Source organism: Takifugu rubripes, chromosome 6, assembly GCF_901000725.2.
Source record: "Takifugu rubripes chromosome 6, fTakRub1.2, whole genome shotgun sequence".
NCBI lineage: Eukaryota > Metazoa > Chordata > Actinopteri > Tetraodontiformes > Tetraodontidae > Takifugu > Takifugu rubripes.
The window spans coordinates 10,510,574-10,532,839 of NC_042290.1; the positions used below are offsets into that span (position 1 = coordinate 10,510,574).

The 22,266-nt window shown below is 49.5% G+C and overlaps 1 protein-coding gene across 4 annotated transcripts in view; it reads left to right on the forward strand.

The window, feature by feature from the left end:
* The first annotated feature begins 14,751 nt into the window (after positions 1 to 14,751).
* unc5cb (unc-5 netrin receptor Cb) overlaps positions 14,752 to 22,266 on the forward strand; it is an 87,080-nt gene continuing 79,565 nt past the window's right edge. For 2 of the 4 annotated variants that reach the window (XM_029837692.1, XM_029837694.1), the window contains exon 1: positions 14,754 to 15,618. In XM_029837692.1, coding sequence (XP_029693552.1) covers positions 15,507 to 15,618 — 112 coding nt within the window. In that variant the 5' untranslated portion in view covers positions 14,754 to 15,506. Of the gene's footprint in view, positions 15,619 to 22,266 lie in introns of all 4 variants that reach the window. The other 2 variants (XM_029837691.1, XM_029837693.1) reach the window with 2 other exon arrangements.

The window sequence follows — 22,266 nt, forward strand, 5'->3', positions numbered from 1 at the left end:
TTACCTGCGTTAATAGTCGATGGAGTGTTTTTGGTGCAGAGAACTCACAGCTTCTCTCATCATCGACACATTTCCACAACGTTCTAAACAGGTGTTGCGCTTTTAAGGCTTTTACCTGTTAATGAATCACAGTTGCGTTGGCTTAATAAAGAGAGTCGTGAGCTGCAGCCTGTTTCTGTGGTTGGGAGCCACTAAGTAACATCTTTATTCCCCTATTGATTTTAGATTTGAGTTTTTTCATTTATTAAAGAGATTTACAGAGCTGTAAATGCCTTCATACAGCCAACCATAACAATGCATCACATGACAACCCTTCAACACTTTATCATAAACAGTTGCTCTTTAAATGCAGATACGCTTAAAAGGCACCAACAGCTCCAACAACTGTTCCAGCCTCTCGGATTTATGCAAGAATCAATGAGCGTTAATGAATTATTCCTATATTTAGTTTTCAGTGTAAATTCGACCTGTTGGTCTCTTCTTTGACAAACGTCTGAAGCATCCTCAGGATGAAATACCCATTACCCAGATTGGATCTATAGGGGAGTTGAAAGAAAAGGTTTGCGTTAAAGACCTCCAATTTGTTTAATTAACTCAGACATTTTCTTTTCCCTCATATCATAACATCAAATTAAGGTTTCTTTTAATAACCCAGTCTTGTTTTTCCAATATGAAAAGTTTCTGACTGTCAGGCGAGATAGGTCCTCTTAATTAGTCGAAACTGACTCATCCTGCAGTGTTATTGTGTATAATTAATAAGTCGAGTAGAACAAGTGGAACGTGGTGTGTGGGAACAGGATCCCTGAATTAGAAAAGTGGAATAAAAATGTCAGGATTCTGTTTCAGCCCATCGTGAATTTCTGCTTTGTCGCCTAATCCTCACCTCAGAATTAACTTTTCATGCAAGCTATGCTGCGCTCGCTCTGCACTGCAGTGTGCTGAGTGTGTGTGTGTGTGTGTGTGTGTGTGCTCGCGAGAGAGAAAGACACCCTTAACACACCTAATTGCCTCTAATTGTTCTTTTTTCCATAGAAAACTCCTAATCTTTCCCATCCGTGGCTGTTTTTATGGACCACTAATTGATTCACTCTTCCCATCTTTTGGTTCCCGTATCAAGCCGGCTGTCAGGACGGGAGATGGGAAGCACTGACAGATTCACTGCTGCTTCAGCCGATCTGATGTGTGGAAGAAAGTGGATCATCTCCCAGGCTGCAGGAGCGAGGCGCGTCTCTGCCGAAGAACTCCTGCCATCAGAAACGCGGGAAAAGCAGGAGGAAGAAAAATAATGTCATCATTTCAGGTTGAGCTGCGCTGCAGAGAGGATGCAGCCTCCCTTTAATCACCGATGGTCTTCAGCTATATTTACACAGCCATTTCTGCCACTCACACGTGGGAAAAGATCAGTTTGCGTGACATTCACCCTCCGCCTTTAAGCATCCTTGGTTTTCCATGAGCACTTTTTGCCTGTTTTATTACCTCAGTTTATTTACATCCCTCTGTGATTGATGAGATTTATTTATATGCTCGGGCAGCTCATTTGACTCTCTAATAATGTTAAAACCTTCGGTTAAAAACATGTAAACTGGAAGGATTTGTGGGTGTTAGGAATGGACGTCCGTGACGGCTCATTTTCCCTTTAAAAAGCTAATGTGCTTCACTAAACGGGCCCAAAATAAATGAGGAAACAAGCAGCCATAAATAGGCGGAAATGGCAGCATGATGAATGCGAGCGAGTCAAGCTGCAGCAGGACGGTAACGGGATGACAATAAGTCACTCCTGGACAGACTCACACCCGGGTTTTCACGTGGCATCACTTTTAATATTCCGGAGACACAGTAACTCAGCTCCTTCCCCCTCAGTCTGCAGCTGCTGCGGCGCATACTTCATTAGAGGGCATAAAACTACACTAGAAACAACAGTAAAGTTGTAATCTATTGTGCCATAAACTTCGCCGTCCTTTGCGAGCGCCACGAAGCGGCGAGCGGCTCCAGTGAAGGCTTTAGTGGAACGTCCTCTTGGCGGTACATAAATTAGCAGGAGGACGCGCTTCGGCTCGGTGTGGGACATTATGCAGAGACCGGACCCGTCGCTGCGGCAGCATTATTGGGATTAATGCCGCGTTTCCCATCCTGGAGAAGTCGTCCTGAAAACGCCTCTCGTCCTTTCGCTCATGCAGCCGCTTTGACCTAATTGTGGCTCCTCTCGGGCCCCCACTCATCAACGCTCCCCTTGTGCATTTAATCGCCAGCGCTTGTGTGGATTTGACAGCGCGTGTCCTGTTGGGTTGGAGGTCTGGGGCTCATCTGTGCCACACAGCCAGTGTGCACCCATCAGCCGTTGCCGTGGCGCCGAGGACCAGCACGCATCCATACTGCATGATGCTGCGGGCTCTCGCTGCCTGCTCTTGCAAGAGCCCTTAACGAGCAAAGTCACTGAGTTATTTAAACTGGGACAATATGCAGTTACAGGTTCTCCCTGCCTCATTATGCCGTCTCAAAGTTTAGACCAAATGTCGGAATTCTTGAAAATTCCCTTTTATTACTGCTACGGAGGGAGTATGAGGGAAATGAAGTGAGCATGAGCTGGCTGGTTCCAGTCCGATAAACACTCATCCAACAGGAGGAAATGCAAAGGTTCAGACTTGAACCTCAAGGTGGCAGCCACCCCCTCTGGGGGCGCCTCGAATCACCCAAAACACCCCGACAGGCACCCAAATAGGACCGACTGTTCATTTCAGTTCATCCCTTTAAACATCAAATGTGCACCTTTCAGCATATTTTGGCTTCTGGATGCTAAAATTGATGCCTGTCCTGGAAAAGATTTGACGTTTTCCAAATAATCAGGATAGAAAGAGCCAGTTACGTTAACGTTACATTAAGAGCCTTTTCTCCTGAGAGGCTCAGGTTAAATGGTAACTGTTTTATATTTTGAACATTTCCTCCTGCGTGTCTGGCTGCGCTCGGGGCTTTAAACCCTCAGCCTGTGGCCAAAAGCAGCTGCCTCATGTCTCCTTCACTCCTCTCGGAGGTTGATAAAAGTGTCCAGAAGCTCATGACGACAGTCCAGAGCTGAAATCTGATCCAACCTGCTCTCCAAACCTTTTCCACGGCCATCTTTCAGAGTACGAGACTCAAAAACAGATCCAACATTTAATGATTTTAGAGCTGCACGCGAAGAACCGATTCTCCTGTGAACACGTTGATCTCTAAATGTTTTTAAAGTATCATTTTGCCTTTTTCCTCTCGCCGATATCATCAGATGGCAGCTGTACGCTGCGATTCCAGCCCATCGGGAGGGTGACAGACATGCAGAGCACACACACTCCAAGAAATTTCACACTCTCAGGCAGCTCTCATCTTAATATTCAGCAGGGTCAGGCTGCCAAGAACCAGATTAAAAAAAACAGAAAGGCAGAAAACATGCACAATGTGCCATCTGGTAAATTATTGTCCTCCATTCAAGCTGGAGTTTTCCCACAAACGCAGCCTCGGGCCGGAGGCGAACGGTCCCAGCGACCCCGAACAGGTCGCACGAAGGAACAAATCCATGGATTTCTGTACTAAATTCTTATCTTTGCCAGTTCTGAAGGTCCTGTAAGGAGCCTTCTTCCCCAAAGCCGCTGAACATGAAGTTAATATTCAGGCAGGAGCGATTTTGGTTTGCTGATGTGTGGAAAAAAGGGTGATCCCGGAGACGCTCCGGTGCTCGGATATTCCAAGCTGCAGGATGGCCACCCGCCTGAATTCCTCTGGTCTTGTTTTTCAGGGTTGGGAGATTCAAACGTGACCCATAATTGGATGCAAAGGGCCCAGGAAACCGGCTTCTTTCCCCCCTCAGGCGAGTCTCTGATGGACGAGCAGGAGGACGGGACGGATGAGGTGGGGGGGGGGGACCCTGAATGCAGCATGCGAGCGGTGGGAATGAGGTGGATGCATCTGATTTACATTTGCAGCTTTTAATTGCCTGTTTTTGAGTCAAAATATGGGAACTTTGTAGCTGTTTACATTGCCAGCGCCTTGTGTTCCTCTCCGATTAGGAATTCTCGTTCCGTTTCAATCGTCAATCACTCTGACAGTGTGAGAGCAGGAAGTGCAGCTGCCACAGAGGGGTTTTATTTATTACTCCAAATATGGCTTAAATTATAATTAAGGGAGCCATGGCACCTAAACGGAGGGACAAAACAGTTTCTGAACACTCATCTCTGGATTTACAGCAACAAACATGATAGAATTCCCCTAAACAACATCCCATAATTCCACACCTGAGTGAAATGTGGTCACTCGCGCCTTTGTGATGGTGACACCGAGTGTTTACTGACAGTGTTTGATGTCCCCTAAATCAAATGGGCTTTGCATGAAATATGTCACACACACACACGCACACACACACACACACATGCATCAGCAGTGGAGATCTGGAGATTTAGAATATGATTCGGAGCTGGAAGGATCTTGGAATCCCTGTGATGCAGAATTTAAAAGAAGCCTCGGTGACACACGATCTGCTGATGGAAACGTGCCTCAAACCCGGAGCCTCAAACCCGGAGCTCTATAAAAAGATCAGACCTGGGATCATCTTCAGTTCAGCCTGAACAAACCTTAAAGGGAAATCCCACCAACTCCACGGCTGCACGTATTAAAAGTCAAGTTTAATCCCAGAATGAAGAAAAGAAAACCTCCATTCTCCACAGAGACGGAAGTCTGGTTATTGTTTTCATTAGGATTTCTTGTTTAAGGTGCTTTTACTATTTTTGGCCATTTTTCTCTGGATCTCTTGGTGATTCTTCCTGGAATTTCAGGTCCACCACTTTATTCTTCTCACATGGATACATCTTAAGCTAATCTTTTGTTGGGGATTAGGCTTTTATTTTGAAGGGATAAACTCAAAGTGGTCACAATCAGGTGAGTATTTTAATATATCTCCGTCAGGTGGAGCGGGCACACGTGCAGACACTTCCTGTGTCACACACTTCCTGTGTCACACACTTCCTGTGGCTGCACGTGCCGACAAAGCGGGAAAACAACAGAACTGAACTCAAACTCAGAACCTAAACTGGCAACCCGACTGATGTCTCGAAATGAAAGCGGCGAGCGGCGCCGCTCGGTGACTTTGGAGGCGGTTGTGAGAGCTGAATGACAGAGAGGAGGCAGGGAAAATGCGAGCGAACGGCGTTTCCCCCCAGGACTCAACATCAAAGCGTCACCAACAGGAAACACAGTTAATCTCCCTTGTCTTCCTCCCCGGTGGGGTACTGAAAGCACAATGAGCAAAAAAAAAAAAAATGGGCCAAATGCACCAGGTTTGTAAAAGCAGAGATACACTTGCGCACAAGCAAAAGTGCACGCCGGTGAATCCAAAGACACGGGCTCCATTTTGTCTCTCACGCGTGGATTAAGCTAACGGCGGCTCCGGCTGCAGCCTCCTCTTTCCTTTCTCTGAAATGTCTACTTCAAAATGCTTGTCTCCCTCCCTTGGGATCGCAGATCTGTGAGTAACTGTCTCCAAGTGTTTACAAGCACGCCGAGGAAGAATAAATTCCAGCTTTCCACATATCAGAGCGGAATCCAGGCGTGACGCGGCGCTCGGCGCTGCACTGACAGAGTGGAGGACCCAGCCCAGCTTAATGGCCCTGCTCCTCTGAAAGGAAGCTATAATTAAAGCTAAGTGAGCAGATGCTGAAACAGAAGCTTTTTTAGATAATAAATGTGGTTTTGAATTTAACACCTCGGGGAAGAGGAAACTTATCTAAATGACCCCGAGGCCCCGGACACTTCTACAGTACGGCGTAATGCTGTAAGAGGCGGTGACAACACCCTCCTCCGCTTCCCCTCCACTCCCAGCCCGCTGGCTAAGGTTGAAACCCTTCTGTCTCCGGAGAGATTAAGTTACTGCACTTAAGTGTAGCAGCGCTGTTGATGAAACCGAGACCGGCGCTGTTTTCATTGTACCTACAAGGCAGCTAACGCCAACAGCAGGAGGAAGTGTGGGAAAATGAGAGTCATGAAAAAAAGACTTTACTGGCGACGTTTGCTGGAGAAAACTGTGGAAATGCAAAGTGTTTACCGGATTTAATGAAGGAAAACAATGTGTTAGCTTTATTAGCTCATGCTAGTTAGCGATATAGCTAACAATTGAGATGGAGAGAGTTTACTTTGAGGTGGAAACAGACAAATAACAGCACAATAACGCTGGAGAACGAGGCGTCACTTTTAGGTTTCTTATCATTTTTCTTAAATTGAGAGTTGCGGAAAGACCCCCTGCTGACCTGGCGCAGAAATCACCCACCCTCTTACCCAGAAGACACCCCAGCCAGAACCTCCTCCCTCCTGTCGGTGAGCCTTAAAGAGAAGCAAGAGTCTCCCAGCAGAGCTCGTCTCAGCAGGGGTCCTCTGGAAAGCTCTCGGGCGCTAATCGGATGCAGGAAAACCAAAAAGGAAAACAGAATAAAGCCGCCTTTTGTTTTTTCTCCCTTCGCAAACTCCCCCCAGAAGTTCTTCTTGAATCACTTCCGTGATCTTTTGTTTTCACGTGTTTGGAATCACCCCACAGATCGGAGCGTCCAGGTGCTACACTATTCCCCTCCCCTGTGGGTAAATATTCCTCTCCCAAAGAAAGGAGAAAGAAAATCAACCTCATTACGTTGAACAAATTGGATTTGGGAACATTTGCTTTTTGCTTGTTATGGTGTTTTGATTTGTTCGCTCCCTCCGTGAAACAGCGTCCGCTCATTGCCGCGCATTAAATTCCAGTCTTTAAATAGATTTATGGAATATTATGCTGTATGTTCAGCATATAAAAAGAAATCCCCACTTTACAAAATCTCCCATTAATGGTGTGTTTTTGCTTTTACCTTTTGACTGCAGCTCATTTGCCAAAGAAATGCGATTAAGTCCCGTCTTTCCTTTAGCTGCACGTTTTTGTTTGCCAATTTAAATCCGTACCTATGCGGAGCGTTTTATGAGCTGCATAATTTAATAAACCGTGACTGTGTGTTTATGTGTGTTGTGTTTGTGTGGGGGGAGCCAGATTGTGCCAGTGTGTGTGTGTGTGTGTGTGTGGGAGGGGGGGGGGGGAGTTATTGATTTACATTTTTCCTGCTTGGTTTGCATATCGCCTCCCTCTAGCAACAAGCTAATAATGAGACAAGCCGCTCGATTTTAGAGGCAGTAAAACCAACACACAAACACACAAACACACGCACACACACTCACCACGCGTGACCTGCTGATGCACAAACACACCTCTGCACACACACCACCCCGGAGGTACCACAGGCCTCTACGGTGACCGGACCCTCCTCACCCCCGCCGTTCTCCCTCCCCCATCTGTGCTGAGCAATGGGGCTGGGCTGGAGTTTGGCTCGTCGACCCCGCCCGCCGCTCGCCACCGAGAGCCCCCCCCCCCACCGGGATGCTCTCTGGGAAACGTCTGCGCCACTTATTGGAATTTCCGTGAAGCGTTTCAGGTTTCAGAAGAACGCGATACGGCCTTTTAAACGCGTCCTGTCGCGCCGTCGTTGAAAGCTGAATTCAACTTTGGCCACATTGTCCCGACAGCTCTCAGATGTGTGTTTCTCCCTCCAGGCGGCTCATTTGTGCGTCACCGGAACGCTGAACGGAACGTTTGGGCCTTTTGTTGTCCTGGAAGGGGACGTTTCTCCTGCAATAGCTTCAGAGTGGAATGTGAAGAGCTGTAATGGATTCCTGTGGAAGCCTTCGTAATGTGTGTTTACAGTAGCTTTCTGAGTCTCACACACACACACACGCACGCACACACAGTGCTCATCAATCATTGTTAGCAGACAGAGTTGACGTCCCGCTCGTACATCATCTCGCGGGCCTTCACCTCGCTGTAATTCAGACGCCGGACGTGCATCTGCGGCGGAAACTCGAGGCCGTGCAGAGGACAGCATATGGACAGATCAAAGCAGCAAAGAAAGGGGGAGGGGCTTGGGCGTCTGCGCCATCAACAGACTTTAAGTGAGTTAGATGAAAATGCGATGGGGGAAAAACTCTCAACGCTTGAGGTTGAACAACAAAAAGCACTTTTTGGTTGACTCGCGATTTTCAGTTTCCAACCGACGACATGTGAGAACCGCTGTGGCTGACGTGCACTCAGCAGCACGTGCACTGAGGACATCTGGGGCGGGCCTGTCGGGGCGTCCGTCAATATCTGCGATGATTCTTCACCATTCCGGCCTGGTGATGCAAACCGACAGAGGTCTCCTCATTGATCACCTACGAGTGGCTTTCAGCCCATCAATACTCTTTAAAGCACCACTTAAGATGGACAACATATGTCTCCCTGCTGTCTCGCCCCGTCCCGCCGGCAGATACCCACAAACCTACATAAAACCACGTAAAGCCTGAAATACGAGACGCCGAAATGCAAAAGAAAAACTCAAGTCAACATGAATAAAGTCATCAGAGGAACTGACGTCGCTGCTACCGGCAAAAAAAACGCAGGCAGACGCGATATGGAGTCACACAGGAAGCGTTTTTTCAAATCGAGGAGAGGTTTCGTGATCAATACGGTCGCGTGAGACGGATGAGACGCTGATCGGCAATAGCTCAGGGTAAAATGTCCTCTGGTGATGAATCTGCTGTCGCCTGACTGACAAACACTTCATTTCCCCCCAAAAAGAAGACAATAATGCTGGATGTCAATTAGCTGGGTTCCTTTCTGGTGTATCTCTATGTCCTCAAGTCCCATAAAGCATGTCGTGGAGATGAATTAGCTGATTTACTTCAGTTTATTAACGTCTGCATATTCAAGAGAGCCACGCGGATGCTAAAGTGTGGCAGCTAAAAGAGCGGCTGTAAACGGAGACTAATATATGGGAACATTATTACCTGCTGTATTAAACGCTGTCTAATTAGAAGAATGCACCATTGCAGATGATTAAAATGCAGCAGAACGAGCAAATATCACTCAAATGTTTTTTTTACTTGCAATTGTTTTAGCTCAAAGTTCATTTTCTGCCCAGTGACGAAGGTTTGAAATGTCAAAGAACACGAACTCATAAAGCGTCTGAGCTTCGCTTTTCTGACATTTAGGGTGAAAGTGCCACGTTTGTCCCCCACGTGCGAATCGTACACGTGAACTCCTCATGTTCTAAAAGAGGAGAGGCCGAAGACGGAACCAGCGTCCTCTGGCCGCCCTTGACACACTTCCACAAGGTGGACACGCTGACCCCATCAGCCGGTGCTCCGCTCTTCACCCCACTCCTCGGATGCATCTATCTCCTGGTCCCCCGTGCCCCCGCAGCCCCCTTCAAGTGCCTCCACACAATTCGCTCTCTAGCAGTGATTAATGCCTGTTTACTTCAGAAAGGCCAAAGCGTTTCCCTGCCTGGGAGGTGGAGACCGAAGGGGGGTAGCAGAGAGGAGGAAGCGATGGCGGCCGGGTCGACGTATCGATGCAGAGGTGAGCAGAAGATAATCAGAGGCGGGTGGGAAAGGCCGCGGAGGAGCCTCAACTCGTGCCGCGTCGGAAAAAAAGAGGAACGGCTCATCTTTCAGAACAGCTCCAGTCTTGGTTAAACAATATTTATCCTCTCAGTGGCCCGAGGACACCGCTGCACCGCCGGCCTGGAACCGAAAGGGGGCAAAATTCTGCCGCTAAAGGTCCAGAAAAGTCCAGAAATCAGTCCATCTGTGCCATCACCACCTGAGGACACACTGTGTTGTGCTTAGATGGAAGGAATATGGATGATATTTGGTGCTTTGGTGTAAATAAAAGAGCCACATTAGCCCAGGAAGTATCAACATGGCCAGAGTTCCTGTCTGGTTGGGGAGTTTGATGTTCTAGTTCTACCTCTCGAGCAACCGAGCACGTATTTCGGTCCCGTTGGTGCTCACGTGGGGGCGAAGCCTGCCGAACGTCTAATCTGGGAAGCTACGGACGGATGCTGAGTAGAGCAGAGCTTTGATCCCGCGGCTGCAGCCGCGCCAAACCAGGTCAGCCGAGGAGGTGGGAGACTTGCGCCTGGTTTTGGGGTGGGGGGGGGGGGATCTGCTCCGCTTCCTCCGGGCCTGCTTTCCAAAGGAGAAGTGGGAAGTAGCGGCGGGTGGAGGCCTGGCTCACGTCAGTGGTTGCACCGGAGCAACGTTGGTGGTCCAGAGCGCTGCGGCTACCATCACGCCGGCCCTGCTGGGCGCCTCCGTCTCAATGGCTGGTGTGAACGGCTTCAGCCTGCTTCCTCCCACACGGAGAGCTCGGTTTATTCATTTCATTGAAACCCAGATATTCTCTTGTCTTTCACCTTGGAAAAAAAAAAAAAGACCCAACAAATAAAACATCCGCACCGCTGATGTTAATTAATTTTATGCAAAACAATCAGTTCGGAGGTGTTCTTTGAAAGTAGGGAATTAAGTTTGGAGCCTGTGTGTTGTTAAAAAAGAGCAATTAAATGTAACGTGGCTCTTTTTTTTTTGTTATCAAAGCAGCTTTCAGACTGATGCTGGTAAACATTGGCAGCGATGGAAGGAAAAAGCTCCGGTCCTGCGTGCCGATTGTGTATCTGTCATGTAGAAACACACCACTGGCAGCCGTGGGTTCGCCTCCGTGTGTTTTACAGGGTGACTCACGACGGTGATGGACAGGCAAATCGATGTTTTGACTTTGGCCGCTGGTTTTTCTCTTCCAGGAGGAGAGGCGGTAATGGAAGAGGACAGTAAATAAGTGGAAGGTTCTTGACAAATGAATCCATTAACATTTGCCTGTGTCGCCTGGCGAGCAGATTTGCTGTTTTATGGAGCAGGAAAAAAGAGCTAGTAAATCTGAGGGCGCTGTAAGGGTGAGGAGCTGAGAGCAGCCCGGGGAACACATCTCCCATGATGCAGCACTTTATCTCCGTCCCGAATGGCATCTTTATCTGCCTAAATTAAGTTTTGATATCTTGCCACATACGGAGCTGCAAATCACTTTTAATGCGGGTATCAAGAGCAGCAGTAAAGTGCGGCCAAAGAGACGGAAAGGAGCTTCATTGTGCGCCGCCGACGTCACCGTCCGCCACGTGCCCGCGGCTCACGGTGACAAACAGAGAGATCGGCGCGATCATGTCGCGCCATTTGTCATCTGTCGGCATGGCGGCTGCTCGGGAGATCCACCTGTGACTCTGCGCCAGGAAGAAGGACACCCCCAAAGGTGACTTAATTTATAGTTGTGATTCATTTCCAATTCCATTTTCTCCCGCTGATGTTTATCTTTAAAATTAGAAAAAGGAGCCGAGCCCTGTGTGTGTGTGTGTGTGTGTGGAGGGGGGGGGCTGGAGCTCACGCTGGAGCCGCATTACATCGGCTCGACATTATCATCAGTCTGCCTGCATATCTGGGTGTGTTTGTCTGCCTATCAATCTGTCTGTCGCCTCGGCTAATTGATCAACGGGCCGGCAGGAGAGACGGCGGCCTTCCCGGCGCTCTAGCGTCTCACATGAGGGAGGCTGAGGAACATTTCTCTCTACAAGCACGATAAGCTTTTGCGGCAACAATAACAGCAATAAAAACAGGAGCCCGGATGGAGATGCCGGCTGAAGGCGGCGGCGGCGGCGGCGGCGGCAGGAGCAGACACAGCCTGACCCTTTTAGCCTAGCATGCTTAGCCTCCCCTTCAGCAGACGCCTGACCAGCTCCACTCAGGGTAGATTTACGTGCAGAGTGGCGCCTCGCCCGATCATGACGCCTCACAGCGTCTTTGCTCATTTTAAATCTGTGACTCGGCACATTTATTTATCGTTTTTGCAGCCGTTTGAGGCCGCCGGGTAGCCTCTGCTGAGAGGATCATGCTCGTCCCGTTAAATAATTCATGCCAATCTTTGCCCGTTTCTTTAATTCTTTCATGAGGAAAGCCGTTAAAATAAGAGCAGGAGGTAGAATCCCCTCAAAGCTTATTTACACATTTGCAGCCCCCCCCCCCCCCCTCTCATTCACACCGAGAGTCACTTAACCACATGTTTACCTTTTCCCGAAAGAAAAACGGAGTGAACTCATACACTTCCTCTTTTGGAGGCAATAAAGTTGAAATACGTGAAATACACAAAGGCGCCATCCATCTCCTGGTTCCTTCCATTTAAAGCAAGCGGCGACTCGGACCGTGACTCACACATAAATAAAGCATAAACTGTGGAGACAAAGTTCAAGGATTCTGTTCCTTTAAAACGGGCCTCTGATTTAGGGCGTCTTACGCTCGCCGCCGAGGATTCCAGGCTCCACGTCTCACTTTGGGTCTGTCCCAGATTATTATTTTAGATTAATCAAACCTAACGCGTGTTTTTTGGTTCTAAATGAAAACGAGAGCAGCGACAGAGGATAAAAACATGTGGAAGCAGTGATAATCCATGCAGGCTGTGCTGGGGGGCCCCGATAGCTTTCAGAGCCCCCACCTGAGCGGCTCCTGGCAGAAGAAAGAGCCGCTCAGCTCGGAATAAAGGAGCGCTCCAAACAGGACCTTTCAGAGAGTACACCCTCCGATGAACTGGGCTGGGATGGGCCGCCGCTTTCCGCTCCAGTCAGCAAGGAGCGGGAAAATGAGGCGACGGGCGCCGGCGCCGCATGACTAAGGAGCGGAGAAATAAAGTGTGATCTCAGGAATCCTGCCGGATGCGCACGAGGCGGCCTCTGGGGTCACGCTGCATTATTTAAATGAACACATGCGGGAAGATAAGATGCCATTTCACTCGCAGACGTGGCTGCGGGATTTTTTTTTTAGCGGCGGCGCTGACCTCCCTCTTCCTCCCGGAGCTGAGCCGCTCTTCATATCTTAACCGAGCAGAGCACCTTTGGGATGATGTGAACCGCGTTGATAGCGGGATGAATGTGTCACTGTGGTATCAGCATGGGCGAAAACTCCCAAAGGACTGTTTACAACACCTTGTTGAATCCGAGCTTCCGCACAAATAGCAAGAGGAGCTAATCGCTGCGCGCACGCCGCGCTTTATATAGCCTGTGAAATATTTCCTCTGACCCAAAACACAAACATGGCCGCCGTCCTTGCCAAGAATTAAAGCAATTTCCCGCATTTCATATCTGAAATTGAAATGTCTGGCAGGGAGCTCCTTTTACACGTGTTGCTCCTCAAATTAGATTCATATTTTGAAAGTTATCGCGCTCCGTTTCCCTGCAGACGGCGTCGAGCTCATATTTCAGCTTAATCATGAGATATCAGGACCAACGTGTCAACGTCTGTCACGCATATGTAATAGCTCATCAGGAATCACCGTGCGTGTGTGTGTTTGTTCCAGGCTGGGATTATTGATCAGGCCTTGCGACATGTTATTTACTACTTCTAAATAACAATTAGTGGCAGAAACGAGGGTGAGTGCGGAGCCCGTTTGGATAAATGATGTCTTCCGGCTGCTGCGGCTGCACTAATTAATGAGGATTTATGTTGAGAACTGGCCAGAAAACAGAAACACCTGTTTGCAACACTGGACAGAACCGTGTTTCTGCCACGTGACGCCAGCTCGGCAGGCAGAAATGAGGGAGCGGCAGGACCGTTTGAGACCCAAAAGGTCCCCAAAGGGCTCAGAAAGTAGACAAATCAGTGAAGAAATCGACAGAACGTCCCTTAAAATGTAGTAGAACGCATCAGCATTCAGGATTTAACGTTCCGTGCATTAAGCTGTGGTTGTTATTGTGACGGGGAGACACCAAATGAGCAAAAAATGAGATTATGCCCAGCTGGAATTACTTTATTGACCTTTTGCAATAACGTGGCTTCCATAAAGCCGATGGTTCCAGCCGACCGCAGACATATCGGCACCTGATAATATGCTATTATTGAACCTAATTATATTTATGTGCATTTTGGGCTCGTAAAAGTAACAAAACTCTGCTGCTAAATGCAAATATCAGCCAAAGTAACAACCGTCCAGCCTGGGTGGTGCTGGGGTGTGTCCCAGCAGGGCTAAACCCTGATCAGGTCACCAAGCAGCACCCAGGATGGAACCCAGAACCTTCCCGCTCATGATGATGCCGATGCGGATCATCGCGCTGATGGTTCGACAGCACGAAGGCGCACAAACTTGCAACCTCCTCCTGCATTTGGGAGCATTAGCCAACATTAGCTTGTTGAGTCTTTGTGTTGCTGATGGGACAAGATGATTGTTGCACCTTTAACAACACTGAGTAATTGAATCTTACCCTTTAAAATCCACACACTACTTGGCCTTCCGTGTTTAGATGCTTCCAATTGTGGGTGAAATGCTTTTCTGATCCATTTTTGCACAATAGAGGCCCAAAGTATCCCAGCTTTGAATGGCAGCTCAGCCCACCACACAACACCAGATAACTATGGTTGATCCCTGACATTACTGGGGAGAATTTAGAATCCAGTAAGTACATGTTCTATGAAACGTCTGCGTGAGGCCGTGTTGGACAGACGGACAAACGCAAAAGGTTCATATTTTCTTCACTGCAAAGCAAATAAAAAGGCTCTAATGACACTTTGGTGCCAACGAAAAATGCAGACCAGAGCTCCTCCTGTTGTGACCACATGCCATTCCGGAAGACTTGGACCACTTGCGCAACCGGATTGGGCTGCAGGCGCCGTCTCCCAGCAGATCACCACAAAGGAAAAATCTGTCAGGAAAGTGAGGACAGAGCAGCTCCGAGGTGCTTTTCCCATTTTCCATTTGTGCATCAATCATCCATCAATTGTGTGATCAGAATGACGGAGGGACCCCAGAACTTTTAATGACTTGGACTCATTTAGTGACATAATATAAATACAAACATAGTTGCATGAATATTGTTTATCTGCATGGCCATATGCCCTCTTACACCAATTTAAAATCGACCATTTATTGATTCACCAACAATCTTTCCTTTTTTAGAGCAGATATAAAGGGAATGGTGCTATTCTTTGGGAGTTTAGGGCTCCGCATTTCCTGTTTTTCCCGGTCGGAGATGGTTGAAATCCAGACTTTTCATTAATCATGCAGCTGACAGATGCCATCCATTCCCCGCCACGTCCGGGCCAGGTTTTGTTACAGCGCCGCCACTCGCCGAAGTACTTGGATTGGCTGGAGGAGGAAGGTGGCCCGCAGAGACGTCTCCCCTTCCCCTGGTTCAGTCCCGTCAGTGGAGCGCAAGGCGAGGCGCGGCGCACACACACGCGTGATAAAGGTGCGACTCACCGGGGGACTTTTGTTTCTCTGCTGCGGGACGATTCGGAGCATGAATTTGCCACCAAGACGTCGACCCACGTCTGCAAGCACAAGTGAAGCTGGCCGGTGAGAGACGGAGGGAGGCAGGTTTGAATGCAACATCCTCCCCGGCGCAGCGCGATGCACCCGCCTCTCGGTCCATAAACTGTCACAGTGGTTCCGCGCGACTGCAAAAAGACCACAGTCGGATCTATTTCGCGCAAAGCTTCTCCGTGGCTGTGTGGATTTCTAAGGGGGAGATTCCGCCCGCGGCGCGCAACAGCGAGCAACATTAGCGCGCACTTGAGCGCAATTTCTCCGTGAGCCGGACTTGCCTCAGACCGGAGTTTGACTCCTCGTCATGGGCGCACAAACTGCTAAGAAAGAAAGAAGAGTGACGGGATCTGCTGCTGGGATGCTGAGCGGGTTCTGGTTCCTCCTGGTTCTCCTGGGAGACTTCGGAGTGGCTCAAGGTAAAGTTAACCTGCTTTCCTGACCCGGCGAACTGCTGAAAAGTTCTCGCAACTCCCGGAGATCGCGCACACGACAATTTGGGCTTAGACCCTAAAAACACTGCTCACTGAAAATGATTCCTGTCTGCATCCCTGTCGTGTACAGGAGGGATAATAATGATCGTGGAACTCGTTTCAAGGCAAAAGCAAATACCAAAATATGAGAAAAAACCCATAAAATTTATGTGGGAACAAGATGACGTATTTGAATTTATGATTTTTCAAGATTTACAAGAAACACCCAAATCAAACTCCGTGTTTTGGGAGCCTGATGAGCAGCAGATGCTCAAAGGCACAACAGCCTTTTTAATCCTCATTAATCTGAAGTTGGACCCCACTGAAAATGGCCTGTAATTCACGGGATTAAAGGCTGAAGGTGCGCTTGAGCTCCATCTTTAGTCAAGAATTAGATTTGAAAAAAGAATCCAATACTTTGATTTCTGTTTCTTTGAAGCGTTTGGGCTGATCTTTGTCGAAAACCAGAACGCAGCCGCGTCTCTTTTTTTTCATTTTCACTAATAATGATGGAGCCCTTTGGCTTTGTCTGCGGGCGTCAAGTCCTGTGCTGAGCGGTGGTCTCTGGAAAGCGGCTCTAGGCTGTCAGGAAGGGAGAGCGCAGAGATAATGGCAACACCTGAAGACATCTAGTGAAGCGGCTCTCCCCAGCCAGACTGTCTGTCTGTCAAACAAACGGGATTTGGAAGGAAGCCGCCTGTGTGAGAGCGAGCACTCGTATGTGTTTGTGCCTCTCGCTCTAAGGTAGGTGGTCTGCTGCTGCTGTTGCAGAGGACCGGGCTGCTTTGTGTCTCCGGGAGATGAGGGGAGACTTCTTTCCCCTTTCCGAGTCGGACCCACCGGGCGAGACCTGCGGTGCCGTCGCGTTTCTAAAATAAGAGCCTTAAATTTGAGGTCCAGCAGATCCCAGACAGGGCCGGCTGTCTGTGGGCAGCCTTATCTGGCTGCTCCAGAGCCTCCTCGCACTCCTGCATAGTTAATGAGCAGAGAAGGAGAGGAGTGGTAAGAAAATGGCACAGGTCTGGTTACTGAAGGGCAGGTTGAGTTGACATAATACCCTCCCCAAAACCCCAGAGGGTCCTGTGTCATTGCCTGGATGGGAATTGGAACAAGGTCCTTTTCTGTCCATTAAGAAGTCAATACAGCAGGAGAACATGGTTTGAGACTAATTAATGGACCCTGCTATTTTGGGGCGCTGATGAGCTCCACGCGTCTCCAAATCGCTGGAGATTCGCCTCCTCGCTGCAAAGCGACTGGTGATTAAAGTGGCTCACTTACCCAGATGTAGCAGCACGCTTGTCCTGCATAATTTGTCCCAGGCTCCTCAGAAAGCAAGAAAACCTTTCTCACGTTTCTTTTTGCCTTCTTTCCCTCACGAACTTGCTGGGTACGACTTGCTCGCGCCCCCATCTGCAGGCAGGAGTGAGCGCTGGGAAATGAGAGTGCTCATTAACCCGCTGAACTCTTGACAAAGAAGACAGGTTGAGACAGATATAAGCTGGGAGCTGCCAGAAAGGTAGCCGAGAGCTCAGTGGCAGCAGCTTGATTGGAAAGCCTGGGATGCAGGAACAGATGTACTCCTGCTCTTTTTGGGGGCGCGTGTGCAGCGTCTGTATCTGTGAACACGCAGCTTTGAAAGTTTGATGAAGGACGTCCCTTTCTTTCTCCCCAAATGTGCAAAAAAGGGGAAAAAAGTGTCCTTAAACGCTGTTTCAGCTCCTTTGGGTGGTTTCTAGTTCTCCCGAGGGTGAAGCTGAAGTGTGTGTGTGTGTGTGTTTTTACCTTTTCTTCACCCACCTTTAAAACCACTTTTGCCTTATTTCTGGGAGGGTTTTCCGCTCCGTCCTCCGGGCCGGCCCGTGACGGAGCAGCGCGGACGTGCACGCGGCGTCCAGATAATTCTGACATCAGTCTTCCCGGGATTGCTTCAGTTTTTCCGCAGTCTTTTCCTAACCTCCGCCTTCCTGCCTCGGCTGTGCTTTTCCTGATTCGGGATGACGTCTAAAGAGTGACTCTGCGGCGCGTGAAGGTTGACGCTGCTCCCTCGGCCTGCGAAGCTAAAAGCGAATGTTATTCCTATGGTTATTATTTTAACAAGCTTCCCTGTGGCCTGACAGCTCGGCTCCTTGGGGGCCACTAACATTAGAACCACCGCAGTCATTCTATAAACAGGGCCCGCGTGCACAATGAGTGCATTGTGTGTGAGGAGGAGCGTGTGGACATTACCTCCTCTGAGCTGCCGGTATCACACAGCTACACTCCAGCAATTTCATGTAATTGAGCAGAATTAAGATTCAGTAACACCCTTCCTCTGGCGCAGGTGGAGGAAGCGGTAAACGGGGCGTTCGCGGCCGGCCGGTGCCGAGAGGGGTCAGGGGTGCGAGATGGCTGCCAGCCCGTCCATAGGCGGAGCGAGGCGGAGTGATAATTACTGTGAAAAGTGGCTGCTGAGTTTGCCTTCCCGCTCCATTTAATGTCATATACTGCTGTTACGGGGGGGGGGAACTATACATGCGCAGCTATTTTGAGGCTGGGGAGCAGCTCTGCTGGGTGACACCCTTTGTTGTAGGGCTGCGGGAGAATTCTGCCACCAGCACCGTCGCACACAGGCTTCCTTCACTACCATCCTGAATATTCAGATCATTTTCGGTTGAATCTACAATATATGTCAGGAATTTGAGAGAGCGGTTAAATATTGTACTATTTGACTGTATTCATTCCCCCTCTGATGAAAGTCCTGGTTTTAAGTCTGTCAACAGCCAGGATACTTGTCATGCAGCTACCGTGGCCCCGGTCTTGGCAACCTGCGGGCAGGAGGATTAAGGTTTTGGTGCTTCAACTGGTGCAATTAGCTCTTCCTCTTATTTGCTCAGTGCTTCTGGCTCATTCACTGAGCGGCACAGTAGATTATTTTAATGCTAATGTTGATCCTAAGGAAGGAGGTAAAGCTCCAGCAGCGAGCTCGGAGCAGGAGGTGGGTGGGAACTAGTTATCAGTTTTGTGGATGTTTATCTCTCCGGCATTCGCCCCGGCCGGAGCGCACGGTCGGGGGTTTCCAAACAGCGACGGTCCGACACATCCATCACCAAACCAAAGGCATTCTGCTGTAATCAGCCCAGTAAGACGCGAGATTAAATGTGTGTACAACAAGGCGGAGAACAGAACCGCAGGACGGGCCGGAGTTCTCGTGTTTAGGTGACGCGCTGCAGTGTCCAGTTACCAGATGTGAGCGGTTAACCACAGCAATTCTGCTGTTTACTCAGCATATTTATGCTCTCCGACAAGCCTGCTAACGTCAACCGGGAAACTTTTCCCTTTCAAGCGCTCAAACTTGGAAACTGGAGCGTAATTACGATCCCGGCTCCCCCTCCTCTCGGCCAGGAAACGGGCCGCGACGGTTTGGGAAATAGGTGAGTGCAAGGACACGAAGGATGGGATGGTAAGAGGAGAGGAGAGGAGAGGGAGAGAGGGGTGAAATCATGATGGGGCAGGGCGGACCGGGAGGAGAGGGACTCATTAATCAGCCCGTCTGACACCCTCAACTACAAGGGAGCTTCATGGTGCAACATTCTCTCCTATTAGCGTTCCATTAGCAGAGCCCGGCGCAAGTAGCTGCACTTGACAGGCAAGACTGTGTCCCACTGGCTGACCGTGTGTGTGTGTGTGTGTGAGTGTGTTTGCTGGGAGTGCTGGGAGCGTTGGGTAAGTCAGAGTGCACCGGGGTGGAAATGACTCCGACATATTGCGGCAAGTTTAGCTTTTTTCGGCTTTGGTCAGCAAATGAAAATAATTACATAAAAGGTCCCGCGTTCAATTATGCTAGCGGATAAGATAGTGGCACGATGATTGCGGAGATGATGATGATGGCGGTGACCTGATTTCCCACCTGCCTCGTCCCCCATCCGCCTGAAAATGGTTCTTCAGATTGGAGATGGCTGATGCATTAGCGGAACAGTCATTCCTCATTCAAAGGCTTGTTGGCCTCTTACTCGCCGAGAGCCCTGTGATTACAGGATCTCAGCCGTGGGGGTGTCGACCACTGTCCCTGCTCTTGATCTACAGTTCATATATGATTAGAGATCAGAGTCGAAAAGTGGCGGATGGAGGGGAGGGGGCTAGGAAGGGAGGACAGGGCCGAGGGGGGGAGAGAGAGGAGTGATTACGAGTTAAGTGGCCCTTCTCATACAGCAGGGCTGACAGAGCACATCATGAGTGAATTTAAGTACACACTCCACTCCTGCCCTTTCATTTGGCTTCACGCCCCCCCCCCCCCCCCCCCCCCCCCCCCCCCACGGTGCTCAACCGCTAATGTCCCTCTGCATTTTTTGCGTCGTGAGCAGGAAATTGGCTGCGGGCATGTCGGCGCGAGGCAGGTAAATAGGAAAAGACGCTTAGACCAAAGTTTGATTTTTTGCATTCGCGGTTGTTATTGGTTCCCGCTGCGTGACAACACCTGGCGATTTCACAGCAACCCAGCCGACGCCATCATCATCATCATCATCATCATCATCATCATCATCTGCTGACGCAGCAAAAACCGGCGTCCTGCGCTGCCGTTGTGCCTAGCAAAGCGGATAAGCGCACAAAACAGGCAGTGTTAGCGTGGATTTACGGGGGACTGGTACGTTTATGTATGCGCGCGGACGCTGTAAAGAAGCCTCAGGTGCTGCTGATCAGGAAAATCACTGTGAATGCAGTTCATTTCCCAAATGTGCCTTAACACCGCTCCCACTTTCATGCTTTCCCGGCCCAGCATGGAGCGCAGAGCAGTCTGGCTAACTATGCTATGGATTCTGACACGGCACAGCGAGATGAAGGAAGCTCAGACTCCGGGGTGGAAATTTAGGCCAAGCATGCCCTGCATGCAGGTGTGAGATTATCCTGGCTTAGTTGGGTCACACATGTCTGCGTGGCCGCCCGGAGTGATGGAAACACACTTTTTAAACGTCCTCCAAAACCGGGAGGAAGTTCGCCGCTGTTTTTCCACGCCAGCACTCAGATCAGATGCTTGCTAACAGTCTCATTGGTAGATGTGAAGCTACGGCCAGCCGATGCTGAAGAGGAAACACACGAGTTTTGATCAAAGCTAACAAAATACGGCTAATTAAATTAGCTTCAGCAGCTTGCTGGAAACAGTAAGATACAGGAGACACAAGCCATTGATAGCAAAGCAATAATATATCTCGAGAATCTCACGTAAAGCGAGTCTATTCGAAGACGCCGTCAGCTGGCAAGGTGACAGAATCCTCCAGATAGCGTCACCTTGTCTTAAAATCCAATTCTCCTTCGCCTTCGAGGTACCTTTTGATGTTAAAGCCGGCTGTATGTTGGACTCCGATGAGAACGGGAGGTGATAATGAGTGAGATGATATCAGCGGTGACTCAACACCTGAGTCACGCGTGCAGCCAGGAGGCTCTGGCAGTCACCTGGATTTCCACATCTCTATGGAAATGCGGGCTCCTCGCTGGCGTCTCTGCCTGTGACTGACAAAGCTAAACCCTAAATCCAGGCTTCGGCCCATTTTCTGACTCGGCCTCATCGACTGAAGCAAATATGTTAAAGCTCTCCTGAAGAATCGGACTGGTGTTTATCTGGAGCCATTCGTTAGCCTAGCTAACGTCTCCGTCGTTAAGGGGACTTTTTAGGTCTCTGCAGGGGCTGGGGCTGGGGGTGGGGGTGGGGGGGAATGTTCGCTCCACCCCGTCTTTTTTTTTAATCTGTCAGATCTCTGCAGCGTGATGAGGAGACGTGGGTTTCCAGACGCAGCACTAATGTCTGGCCGGGGTGGCTTGTGGTCTGTGTATGTCAGCGGAACAGAGGTGGTGGTCGGGGGGGGGGGGGGGTCGTACGAGGGGCCGACTGAAACACGAGAGCAGGGAGACCCACACTGGCCATTTCCTGTCTCCACTTTATCAGCATCTCACCCGCTGTTATTCCCGCTCCTAAAGCATCTGAGGAAAAGCTGGCCGCAGATAAATGTTTGCGCCTCCTGGTTCTTTAAGGGCCTCCGATGATCGACTCTGGCCCCGCCCCCCCTCCCTCATCGCCGCGTCCGTTTCGAGATGCCACGACAGAAGTTACGGCCTCCGGTTTACTTTAGGGTTCCTCGGAGATGGCGCCGGAAGGACAATGCTTCTCCTTGTTCCTCTTTTACAAGACATCAGAGGCGGCAGCAGGGACCGAGAATAATTTGATTCCTTCTTTTGTCAGAAATAATTATTCCTTCTCATTTATTCATCCGGGGGAATCGGAGGCCATTTTAAAAACAAGCCGTTAAAACGGCGGCGTCCTTTACCGCCTGCACTCTTTCACCTCTTATCACCTCCTGCAATATTTTCCCTGTGACTCACATAATTCTGCGGGCTTCTGTTTTTCCCTCGCCGCTGCGCGCGTGCACGCGGCGCCCGTCTGCGCGCGTGCGCGCGTTTGTGTGTGTGTTTATTCAATAATAACAGAGTCTGAGAAAGTCTGTTTCAGATAAATCTGTGAGACTCCCAGACCATTCATCCCCAGGAAATCAATCTTTCTCATAATTCCCCTCATTTTTCTTCCATCTGTTATCTGCAGAGCTGCCAAACACACTTTTAAACAGG